At 46.8% G+C, this 12,125-nt stretch overlaps 1 protein-coding gene across 3 annotated transcripts in view; it reads right to left on the bottom strand.

Annotated features, from left to right (window-relative positions):
* The window catches only part of ACAD10 (acyl-CoA dehydrogenase family member 10), a 2,051,508-nt gene that overhangs the window by 463,787 nt on the left and 1,575,596 nt on the right, over nt 1-12,125 (bottom strand). For all 3 annotated transcript variants that reach the window (XM_069619514.1, XM_069619513.1, XM_069619515.1), the window contains one exon: nt 9,041-9,184. In XM_069619514.1, the coding sequence (XP_069475615.1) occupies nt 9,041-9,184 (144 nt within the window). The remainder of the gene's footprint in view (nt 1-9,040; nt 9,185-12,125) is intronic.

The following is a 12,125-nucleotide window of genomic DNA, read 5'->3' on the forward strand; positions in this document are numbered from 1 at the left end:
CGAGGCCTGCAGTTCACTCACCGAGCGGACTGATGTAATAGCTAGGACAAAAACAGTTTTGAGTGTTAGCATCCTTAGGGGACAGGAATATAAATTCCTCATTCAGTATTGAGAACACGACCATTACAGCCTCCACCTCAAGGAAAACCCTTGGGGTATACCTCGGCTCCACCCTAACAATGGACAGGCAAGTCAGCGCCATCTCATCCGCTGCTGCCCTTACCACAAAAATTATAAATGCAGTAAAACCCCATCTATCAACAAGCAATCTCCTTAACATTGCGAGAGCCACAATTGGCGCAAAACTTGACTACTGTAACATCCTTCTCATAGGCACTTTTGCTAATAACATTAACAGACTACAGATTGCACAAAACAACGCCCTTAGAGCCGCACTCAGCATCCCTAAGAGAGAGCACATCCCCCAGGCAAGAAAGGATGCCCACTGGCTTCCAATCAGAGAACGCATAATATTCAAAGCCCTTACCATCAACACACAAGTGCCTCGCCCAGACCGCCCCAGCCTACCTAGTAGACAGAATACACCAGACGCCAGCCCACAGGCCTAAACGTGACCAATACTCTCACCTGCTCCCTGTGACAGCGTTCAACAGAGCTAAAGCTGACGGCACTAGCTTTGAAGTATTAGCCCCAATAGCCTGGAACGCGCTTCCTCTCAGTCTAAGAAGCAAAGAATATCTTACAGTGTTCAGAAAGCTGCTAAAAACAAAGTTATTTAACTAATACTTTCCACAAATGTACTGTCTCCACTCTGTTCCACTGTAACCCATGGAACTCTCTCTCAACACTGCCACTGAACATGTACTACTGTTATCACTGCCTATGAATTACCTGTCCTACGGTACTAAGTAACCTTCTGTAACAGCGCCACAATGCCTCCGGGCCGCTAGGCGATTTATAAATTCAAACAAAACAAAATAAAGGCTCAAAAGGAGCTCCCATTAACTGTCTCAACACTAGGTTCAGATCCCAGGCCAGTAAAATGAAGGTTTGTCAAACCTTTTAAGAATTGTATCACAATCAGGATCTTAAAATAAGATCCTTCATCTGGTGATCTTTTAAAAATTGAAAGTGCTGCTAAATAGCCCTTGATAGTGTTTACTTGTAGACATAAATGGGCTAAATAGAAAGAACAGGAGAAATGTCACACACAAAGGGATCAAATATCTTCTCCCTGCACCAACTGCGAAACCTGTTCCAACGGCAGCAGTACAGAGATTTTGTTGCTGGTCTTCTGGCCGAAAGCAACACCTCCATCACATCCTCAAGAATGTCCCAATCTTTGTATCTCACCCTCTCAGAAATCAGGCGTGAAGGTTCAGAGTAGTGATTTCTGGGTGAAGAAGGAGATCCCCCCCTTCTCTTGCGAGAGCAAGTCCTATCTTTGGGGAAGACTAATTGAAGGACAGGTGGCCAACTCCAGAAAATGTGGGTAAGACATTCTCCTGATCATGGTTTTCCCAAACTTCCTCAACCTTCTGATGACATGAAGACTGATGGGGACTGGTGGAAATGCGTACAGAAATGGAAACTCTCAGTCAACCACGAATGCATCCCCTAAAGCACTCTGAAATGTATGGACCATCTGCAAAAGATTTTGAGCCCACAACTCGGGTGGCGAGGCTTTTCTCGAGGTTGAGTCCAGGACCTCTCCAATAAACTGAAGTTTTTGAGAAGGTGTCAAATGGGACTTCTTGAAGTTCATGGAGAAGTCCAGATCATGGATGAAGTGGCAAGTACGACTGAGGTGATTCCAAGCCTGTTCTGGAGAACAAGCTCTGATCAACCAGTCATCCAGGTATGGGTAGATGTGAATCCCCTCCCCCTTAGACTTGCTGCCACCCCTTCCATAAGCTTGGTGAAAACCCTCGGGCAGAGGCAAGCCCGAATGGTAGAACCCAAAACTGATAGTGTCAACTGCCAATCGCGAAACGTAGGTACTTTCTGTGCTTCTGATGGATGGGCACATGAAAGTAAGCATAATGAAGGACCAATGAGACCAAACAATCCCGGAGTCGAAGGGCCTGAAGGATCTGCAAAAGATCTACCATCTTGAACTTGTCCTTCCTGGAGAACTTGTTTAAGCGTCTCAAGTCCAACATGGGTCTCACTCCTCCGTCCTTCTTGGGGATTAGGAAATAAGGAGAGTACCATCCCTGATCACTCCCTGCTGCAGGTACTAGCTCTATTGTACCTTTCTCAAACAGGGTAAGACTATTCTGTTGGAGGAGCGGATCTGGATCAAAGACAGACCGGCCTCTTAGGGAGGGCTAGGGGGGGCAATCCGGTGTTTCGTAACAAATGTGAGACAGTAACCGTAGTCCACTGTCTGCAGCGCCCATTCATCCGAAGTTATGCCCTGCCAACTCCGAAGCAGCATTGTTAGTCTGCCCCCGACCATCGTTTCGTCTGTAAGAGAGTCATAGAGGTTTGCTGATCCGGCTGCAGCTGAGGGCAAGGCGTTAAAGGCTGCACAGCGAGTCTCCTCCTCTGCCTCTGGACCCATGCTGGGCCCTTCTTTGAACTCTGAGAATATTGTTCTCTTCCCCTAGAAACTGAGGAATAGAAACAAAAAGGAGGCCCTCTCCATCCCTGTCCAGAAGTTTGGGATTGGGAAAATTGAGCGATTGCTGCCCCCAGAGATTTTGCTGCTGCCCTGGAAGTTTGCAGATTCTCCAAGCTGTCATCGGTTTTCTCTCCAAACAACTGGACATCAACAAGCGTGCTTGGACATCCGGCGCAAAGCCTGATTTTCTGAGCCCCGCCAAACGACTTAACACTGCGCTGGTTGCCATAGCCCTACTCAGGGAGTGAACTGTGTCGAGGCTGGATTGCAGTGATTGCCACATGGCCTCCTTGCCATCCTGAATTAAGTTCAAGAACCCTGCCCTCTTCTCGCCTTCCGGGATGTGTTCTGCTGCCAAAGCAGCGACTCCCCATAGGAAGTGTATTTGGCAAGGGTACTGGTGGCATTGGCAGACTAAAGGGCCATGCTGCCAACAGTAAACATCCTCTTTCTCATGGTATCAATTTTTCTTGTCAGCTAGTGCAGATGGCTATGACAAAGCTCTAGAGGAAGATGTCGCTGCTTGCACCACAAGGCTTTCTAGTGTTGGATGTCTTGTTAGGGAGTGTCGCTAGAGCCGGGTCTATATTTTTTTGTTACGGTTTTGTTCACTGGTGGAGTGGAGCCAATTTTCCATAACCCTTACTATGAATGCGGCGTGGAATGCCTCTTTCGCTGGCCCACTGCCCAGTATATATGTGAGATTGTCTTTCTCAACTATGGCAGCTGCTTTTGCCCAAGATGGTTGAAAAGGAAAATGGGGATACCATGTCTCAACTAAGGACATCCTCTCCCCACTCTGCAAGTATCCTCCACCCAGGTGTTCCTCCTTCACATATCCACTCCCAGGGTCGGGATCTAAACGTGATGGGCCTTTCCCTGGCCACCTGAGAGGAGGATCCTGGGGAAAAAGAAGTGTGGACGCCCTCAGGTTCCTCACAGACCTCAGTGTCGGGCGTTGCAAGCAGCACAAGAGTCTCACTTGTGGTCAGTCCCCAAACACTCCAAACAGCGTTTATGAGGGTCCGAGGCCGAGGGACCAGGACACCGAAGGCAGTGGAAGAAATTGGGGGAAAAAAGCACATTTAACGCCTTTAAGAGGAAGCGCACAGAAAAGAATTACGCTGATGCAGTGCAAGTGTCCGTTCCCATTGTACGGAAAAAGGGACTGAGGTGTGGCACCAGAGGGCGGAGCTGGTGTGTGCGGTCACACCTATACTTGCGCCTAAATTAGAAATTGAAGGGGAAGTACATACTTTGCGAGTATAATTGTTATTGATCTATCAATGTGAAAAGTAGTAAAAAGCACAAGAGCCTGAATGGAGTGAGGGGGAGAATATAGTCTGTGCTCTCCGATCTGTGAAAATTCAAATTTTAGCAGGACAGGGGAACTGAAACATCACATCCTGTATCAAAAAGGGTCCATCTCAATCTAGGCAATGGGGCTGGCAGGAGAATGCTATAATTTTGCCAAACCTTTCAAAGTGAAAATATCACTGCTGTTATATGGTGCCACCACAGCAGGCAGGAATTTCCGAATAACCTGAAAGCAGAAAATAAAAATGTACAGATGATCGGCACTTCAAGTGAAGAATTTACTGTAGCAGAAGCAAAGGATTTTGGTTCAATAAATTGACATCTAGGCAAAAAGTTGACCAATCATGGGAGCAAAACTGTCATCAATAAACTGGCGTATAAGGGGCCCCCGCAGCCCCCGTGGTGCGGGGGGCCCCGCCAGCACATGTCCTGGGAGGGGGGCCCACTGGAGGAAAACAAATGTCTTTTTTTTCAAAAAAAATATATTTTTTTTCTTTTTGAATTTACTCTGCATTCATGAAGAAAAGATTTCTCTAACAGAAATCACTTCTTTATGAAGGCAAAGAGACTACAAAAAGAAACTTTCTTTTTGAAGCCTGAGGGCACAGCCCTCCCCATGGCATGGAAGACCCTAGGCTGGAGGTCTCCATGTCATGGGGTTAGGGGAGCCCTATGACTTCAAAATAGTTTATTTTTGAAGTCACTCTGCCTTCACAAAGAAATTATTTTCGTTATGGTTCGCTCCTTAACGGAAATAATTTCTTTATGAAGTCAGAGTGACTTCAAAAAGAAACAATGGGCCTCATTACGGGTTTGGCGGTAACCGTACCGGTGCTATCGGCAGGTTGCCGCCGGACCCGTAATAATTTACTGGTGCCCGACATCCCGGTAACACCGGGTGATTACAACCCCGGCAGTCCGGGAAGTCAGGCGCCAGCAAATGGTTAAGTCCCCATTTCCAACGGACTCTATGGGAATGGGGCCCACAGAAGCACCGGCACGTTAATAATGGTGCTGGTGCTTTTGTGAAAACTCTGTGGGTGGGTGCCGTTCTGCCCGGCAGGTCTGACCTGCCGGGCGGGACGGCAACCGCCCGCATAGCTGAATTATGCCGGTCCGGAAACAACGGTGCCCGTAAACTTACCGGCACCATTGTTTCCAGACCGTCATAGTTGTAATGAGGCCCAATTTCTTTTTGAAGTATTAGGGCTTCCCTCAACCCCATGACATGTGCATGTGTGAGTGTGTGGTAAAAGGGTGCACACTTTAATGTACTGGTGGCTGCCTGAGCAAGCCTGTATGGGGAAAGGGTGCACACTTAAATGTATGGATGCCTGGGTGTGCCTGTATGGTGAAAGAATGCACACTTAAATGTATGGATGGCTGGGTGTGTGTGTGTGTGTGTGTTTGTGTATATGGTGAATGGTGTGTGTGCTTGCGTTCAGGAGCGCAACAAAACTACATTTCAGGGGCTAACCCATCAAATGTTGGGAGAGGCGGTAAAGTCATTTGAGGTGGGGGAGGGGCAAACTTATTTGTTTGGGGGCATCTCATTTCTTTATGCATTTTAATGAGACTATTCTTGTGCAGCTTCAATGTTACAAGCAGTTAACTCTCTCCTTTAAGGTTGAGAGCACCCACTTATGGACTGCTGTGAGAATGAGTGGTCTCCTGTTCCCCCTCTACCCTTCCAATCACTCCCCTGGCATGCAAGTATTAAACCCACATCACGATTTCAATTGCCTAAAAAATGTGGCATTTGAATGCAGGTACTAATAGTGAAATGCTTTATGTTAGTAATTGCTGGGCTCTTGTTAACAGTGAAACCCAGGTGCCATTTAACATCTGTGTCCTGTTCTGTCTGGCAACTGCTCTGAAGGTCAGTCAGATCGAGTCAACATAGCCCAAAATTTCAGGGGGGAGGAGGGAGTGCTGAATCCCAGTCAACTCAATGGTGTTGCACCAATACGTGTGTTTAATGCCTTGATTACTCATTACTCCTAGCCCTATTCTTCCTCATCCCAGTGTGTATGAGACAGTACTTGTGTATAAGGCATGCTGCCTCATACACAAGTACTTGGGTGAGGTAGAGGTACATAGAGGTAACACCTGATTTAGCTACCTGTAATCTTCATTACTCCTAGTCCCACTCTTCCTCATCCCAGTACTTACCTATGAGGCAAAGAGCCTCATACGGAAGCTCTGGGACAAGGACGAGGGACGTGAAGGTAATTCTAGGCCCAGGAGCGGATTTTGGAGGATGGGGTATGGTTGGGAGGGAGAGGGGATGTGTGGGGCAGGATTGTGCAACAAATCATAATGGCTGTCCATGTCCAGACTAAGCAGGCATGATATTTGGTATTACTGGCTTGAGAGGCATTTCGGTGCATACAGTCTAGTCATTCCTCAGTTTCTGATCAAATTATATGATATAAGTCATTAATAACGCACCTGTACACAGGTGTTTCTAGGCGTGACAAGACAAGTGAGGGAAGATAGAGGGAGGACAAGACAAACGATCTTACTAGGCCTTGTGTCATTCAGATTGTGCAAGTGCGAGAACGAGAAGTGCAGGGTGAAGGGAGGGGGGAAATGCAAGGGAGAAGGGAGGGAAAAACAGGGCAGCAATGCTCTGAGTAAGAGCAGCCAGGGCAGCGGGGCTCTGGGTAGTTCAAGGAGAACAAGGGACTGTACGGTTACAGTTACAGCCCCTAAGTGTGTGGCAGGCCCGAGGCAGTGCAAAGGTGACTGATCAAGAAAGAGTCTGGACTCAGTGAGACTCTGAGGGTAGCCAAGCAACGAGTCGGTACAGCAGACAGGTGGGGCAGCAGGGGAGGAAGAGAGAGAAAGCAGAGAAGAGGAACGTTTTGAGCTGCTTCCAGACCATCAGGTGGTCTGGCTCAAGTTTGAGAGGGGCAGGGAGGCTATTCCAGAGGGAGGCACCTGCAGAGGAGAGAGATCTACCCCCCACCCTCTGCCTGGAGAAGCATCTAAACCTTAGAGAGTTGTAGGTAGCTGAGCGAAGGGCTTGAGAAGAAAGATATTTTGGAAAAGAGTGTTGGATGTAGTGCGGGCCCCAGGCCCAGGAAGCCTTGTGGACAATGCAAAGGGTCTTGAACTTGATCCTTGCAGCAAGTGGGAGCCAGTGGAGAGATTTCAGGGCTGGAGAGATACGATCGCTGGGCTTGAGGCTAAGGATAAGTCTCACAGTCCTGTTCTGGATTAGTTGCAGAGGGTGGACAGTTGAGGAAGGCAGATTGATGAAGTGGCTGTTGCTGTAGTCCAGCCTAGAGAGAACCAGGGCTCTGGCGACATTGAGCTTCTGGGGGAAAGTGAGAAAGGCAAAAGTACCTTTGAGGAGGTGCAGCTGCTAGTGGGACTTCTTGGTGACGTCAGAGATGAGAGGTGAGAAAGAGAGAGTGGAGTCAAAAATGACACCAAGGTTGTTTGCCTCACAGGAAGGCGAAGAAAGAGGCCCCAAAGCGGGCGGCCAGAGAGAGAGGGAAAGCAGGTGCAGGAGTCCAAATGCGAAGGATCTCCATCTTACTGACATTAAGGCAGAGATTGTTGGAGGCACAACAATGAGCGAGAGAGGAGAGGAGTCTGAGGGGAGCCTGAAGGAAAGAGGAGTGTCATCCGCATAACATTGAAAGTTAGAGGAGAAGGTAGAGATCAGGTGGGGCAAAGGGGCCAAGTAGTGGTTGAAAAACCAGGGTGAGAGGATGGAGCAGAGAGAAAGGGACCAAATTGGACCTGGCAGGGGCTGTCCAAGGGGAAGGAGGTCAGCCACTCAAGGGACTGATCCATGATGCCCAGGTTCTCATGGAGTCGATTGATCAGGATGGCGTGGTTGACCGTGTCGAAAGCAGAGGAAAGATCAAGGAGGATGAGGACAGAAGGAATGCTGGAATCAAGGTTAGAGAGCAGATCTTCACAGGTGTTCAGGAGAGCAGTTTCCATGACTCTGTCAACTCTGAAGCCAGACTGAAGGTCATGGAGACAACCAACAGATTCCATGTGGAGTGTAAGCTGTGAGATGGCCAGCTTTTCCAACAGTTTGCCCAGGAAGGGGGTGATGGAGATTGGGCGATAGTTTGCCGGGCAGGCAGGATCAGCAGACGGCTTATTGAGGAGTGGGTGCATAAGGGAGTGCTTAAGGGGAGAGGGGAACATTTCAGTGGTGAAAGAGTGATTACAGAAATCGGCCAAGGCTGGAGCGAGGGTGTCAATATGGTCCTTGATGGTTCTGGAGGAGCAGTGAAGCACCTGTTTGGATGACACTTTCATAGATCAGACTTGTCTAGAAACCTTGTTAGGTGTTGTCAGAGGAGAAAGGAGGAAGAGAGGTAGAGTTGGCCTAAGGGGGTCCGAGAGAGGAAGGGGGAGAGGGAGAGGAAGAGGAGATGGAGGACAGGATGTACTGAGTTTAAGCGGAGAAGTGAGATGACAGAGGCATACAGAGTGCCTGGGAGGGAACAGGAGAGGTAAAAACTGCAACAGGATTGACCAGTTCCTTGCAGATTTTAAAGAGTTTGGCCGTGCTGTTAGAGGCCATGGGCTTGAAAGTGTGTTCTCTTCTTGATGTGTAATTGCTTCGATTGGCATTTTGGTGCAACCAGTCTAGGTATGTCTAAATGTGGCCTGGCATGCTTTACTGTAACGTTATTACATGTCTACACTGGTCTACATTGTGCAGCCAGTTGGACATGTTTTCATTGTGGCATGGCATTTTGAATAGCAAAGCATTAATGTTCCTGTGCATAGTTGGTGACTTGCATCTATTGGATTGGTGTTACCCTACAAAACAATTGCAAACACTGGCTTTTTAGCCAATTTTTCTCAGAAAGTGTGCTGTATATCGCAATTAAACACATATTTATATCTTTCTCCTAGTGCAGTGTGCAGCATATCCCTGCAGCAGCACGTTTGCGCGTATTGCGCAAGCATGATAATCTATGCCGGCCCAGAGTGAGGCACGACCAGTGATTTGTTGCCGAGTTGGGGAAGCACTCATCTTGGCTCGCAGGGGGCCCCCACATTTTGTGTTACACCCCTGGAAGGGAAACCTAGAACGTTGCACTAGAGGGTCACACACTGTTTGATGATAATGTATCAGACAAAAGGGGCAGTATTTACCTTATTTCCAACAGTATCCATCAGATGTGCAGCTTTCAGTACTAATAATCGGGTCTGTTCAATCTCTGCCCGAGATTTAGCAATATCTGCCATGATAGTTCCTTGTTCAGCTAAGGGCTTGCCAAATGCCACCCGAGACTTTACCTGCGAATGAAACAAATGCCAATGCATTTTAATGGAACTTAGTTTCATTAGATCTACAGGTCCGTATACATAACCCACTCTACAGCTGAGATGTCTTTCTGTCTTTTAAAATAAATTAATTTCACTACTACTCAATGGAAACAGTAAGGTTACATTGAATTAAGTAATATTGCATTTTGCTACAGTAAACAAGTGACCCTTTATGTACTAATTTGAGAGGAAATGTATATTTGCATAGTTCAAGCCAAAGACCCTAAAAAGTGGAAGCACAATATTTTTTCTTAGTACAGCACTCCCAGACAATATATTACAACACATTTTCAGAATATTACAATATTGCCTTTACTGCACCCCTCCTTCAATTTGTAAAGAGACAAGTACGGCACTCCGATGGACAGCGCACACAGCTGATTTATCTTCTCCGGCATACTGAATGTATTTGCTTTGTACTCAGTCCAATCTGGGCTGTATGAAAGTAGGCTGGGAAATCCCAGATTTCTCTTTGGTGTCTATGGAGTCTTCTAACATATGCGCTTAAATGCTTGAACGGTATACTGGGGCATATGTCAAGCCCAACACAGAATCACTCACTGACTAATTTCAGTAGATCCCTCTAAGTACTACATGCGTCTCACATGAGTGTATATCTTTGTTTGCAGGCACATTAAGCATTTGCCCTTTTCTGATCAGCGTCAGGCTTCAATCTTTCTACATTCCCTTTGCTTATGGTACTAATCTTTTGTGTGTGTTTACCTTTTCTCTCTGCCATTTTCCTCTCCTTTGTTGCCCTTTTCTATTCTCTAGCAGACCAAAGTGCGGATACGCATGGTGGGCACACAATACACCAATCTATGAAAACTCTTAACATAAATTACATCTGCAATAAAGTTGCTATTCATCTATGTCCCTACATCACACGCTTTAACAACAATGAGTACATCTGCCGGAAGTACAAAATGCTAAGTCGCCTCACTGCAGACCTTATGACAAACATGACCCTGTCACTGAACTCTTCAAAGCTCTTTTCTGGCATGCTATCAAGGCTAGAATACAACTTAAGTGGTGCACCTACAAGTGCATCCATAAGCTATCCCCACCAACCTCCGCAAATAAATTAACACGTACTCACGGAAGTAACATCACAGATCTGGCATATAATTCCTACCCATCTCTAGGACGTGGACAGAGACAGTTAATCATACAAGCAACCACTCTATCGAATAAGCTGCCCCCCAATGAGGACCACACTAATCGTCCATGGGAAATGTATAACAACGTCCCTTTGTGACAAGCCTATCCCATCCAGTCACAACTACCCCTTCCTCTTACAACACGCCTACTTCTCTCCAAGTGTTTCATGTTTACAGCACAGATGATTCAATTTGCAGTGAGTACATTAACATCTACAAAAATAAACAAAAAATACATTACAACGGCACTTGTAAAAGACATAACTGAAAGGAGTAAAACACCTATCAAGTTCTTCCCTTTCACATCTATACACTAGATAAAGGCATCTACTAGAATGTATTATACGTGCTGTGTGACCAGTGAAGTTATGGAGTATTAGAAAGAGTTCTAGTGGTTTTGTGTCACAATTTACGTACGCTCGGTCTGAACTGCTTACGCGCTAAAGTAGGCTAATTTTAAGCATACATGCACGTTTTCTGAACATATGTAAACTGCTCACTATAAGGTTTAGCATGTATATATGCAAATGTGTACAGATATGAATAGCTTTGAAAACAAAGCGCTACTTAGTTCAGAATGCCTGAGATGAGCCTGCAAAGTGGCATTGTTCTGCAGAGTCGTTTATCTACGTCGCGTTTTGTAAATACAAAATGTTCACTGAATCAAAACCAAAATGTGTGGCATGTGATTTACACAGCATGCTTTTTTACCCCACACGCTTTGGCGAGTCAGAAGAGGGATACAGACACAGACAACAGATTCAAAGTTCAAACAAAAGATCTTTATTAACTCAAATGTCAGGATGGTTCAAGGCCTAACTTGCCCTATAATAAGGTGGGATTTCCCTACCTAAATAAACGAAGGATAGTGTGTTCAACTTAATAGTCTGTGTGTCCAAAACCTTTACTTGCTCTCACAAATAAAGCAAAAAATGGTGTATTAGCACCCTTGCAGGGGGAGCCAGCCATTCAATCAGGTGTCTAGGAACGCGGGCCTGATCTGCTGGTGAAAGCTCACGTTATATCCCGCCTGACGGCCGGCTCCCCCGCCGCCATCTTCCCCCCTACCCTCCGTCCCGTTTTTTGTTTTTTCTCCCACCTCAGCCCCCTCACCCCTTTCCGTATTTATGCGGCGGCAACATTCCCCAATGCACCTTTCTCTCCACTCCTGCAGCCCGCCATGGAAAGGGAAGAGGGGCTCTATATGGAACCCTGCTTCCCTTTCCATGGTGGCCATCTTGGAAAAGCATTTTCCTTCGCTCAACGGTTTCCGTGCTGTGTCCCGTTGAACAAAGGAAAATATATTTTGTTAGCACATGGGGTTACCGCTTTGGCAACCCGGGGTGCTAATAGTCCTGATCCCCCGTTTCAAGTGCTAGAACGGGGGTAAAAGCCTGGTGCCCTCGTTATCCACCCTCGCTTCGCTCGGCCCGATAACTTGGGCTACCGGGCCGTTAAACCCCATTCCAGCCCTTGGAACGGGGCATTAACACCATAGGGATGTCAGTAACTAAAGAAAGAGTGTTCAAAGTACATTTCTGAGCTTCTTGCAGCTCTCTTGGCTCCCTTCCCCAAGTTGAAGAATGTTCCAACAAAATGGCCTCAGGGTTCCCTTCACCAAGTTCAACACAGTTCCACAAAATGGTTTCAGTATTCCCTTCTCCAAGTTCAACACAGTTCCACAGAATGGTCTCGGGGTTACCTTCCCCAAGTTCAGCACAGTTTCACACAAAATGGTTCTCGGCGTTCCT

This window comes from Ambystoma mexicanum, chromosome 10 (genome assembly GCF_040938575.1).
Source record: "Ambystoma mexicanum isolate Mex_15411 chromosome 10, UKY_AmexF1_1, whole genome shotgun sequence".
NCBI lineage: Eukaryota > Metazoa > Chordata > Amphibia > Caudata > Ambystomatidae > Ambystoma > Ambystoma mexicanum.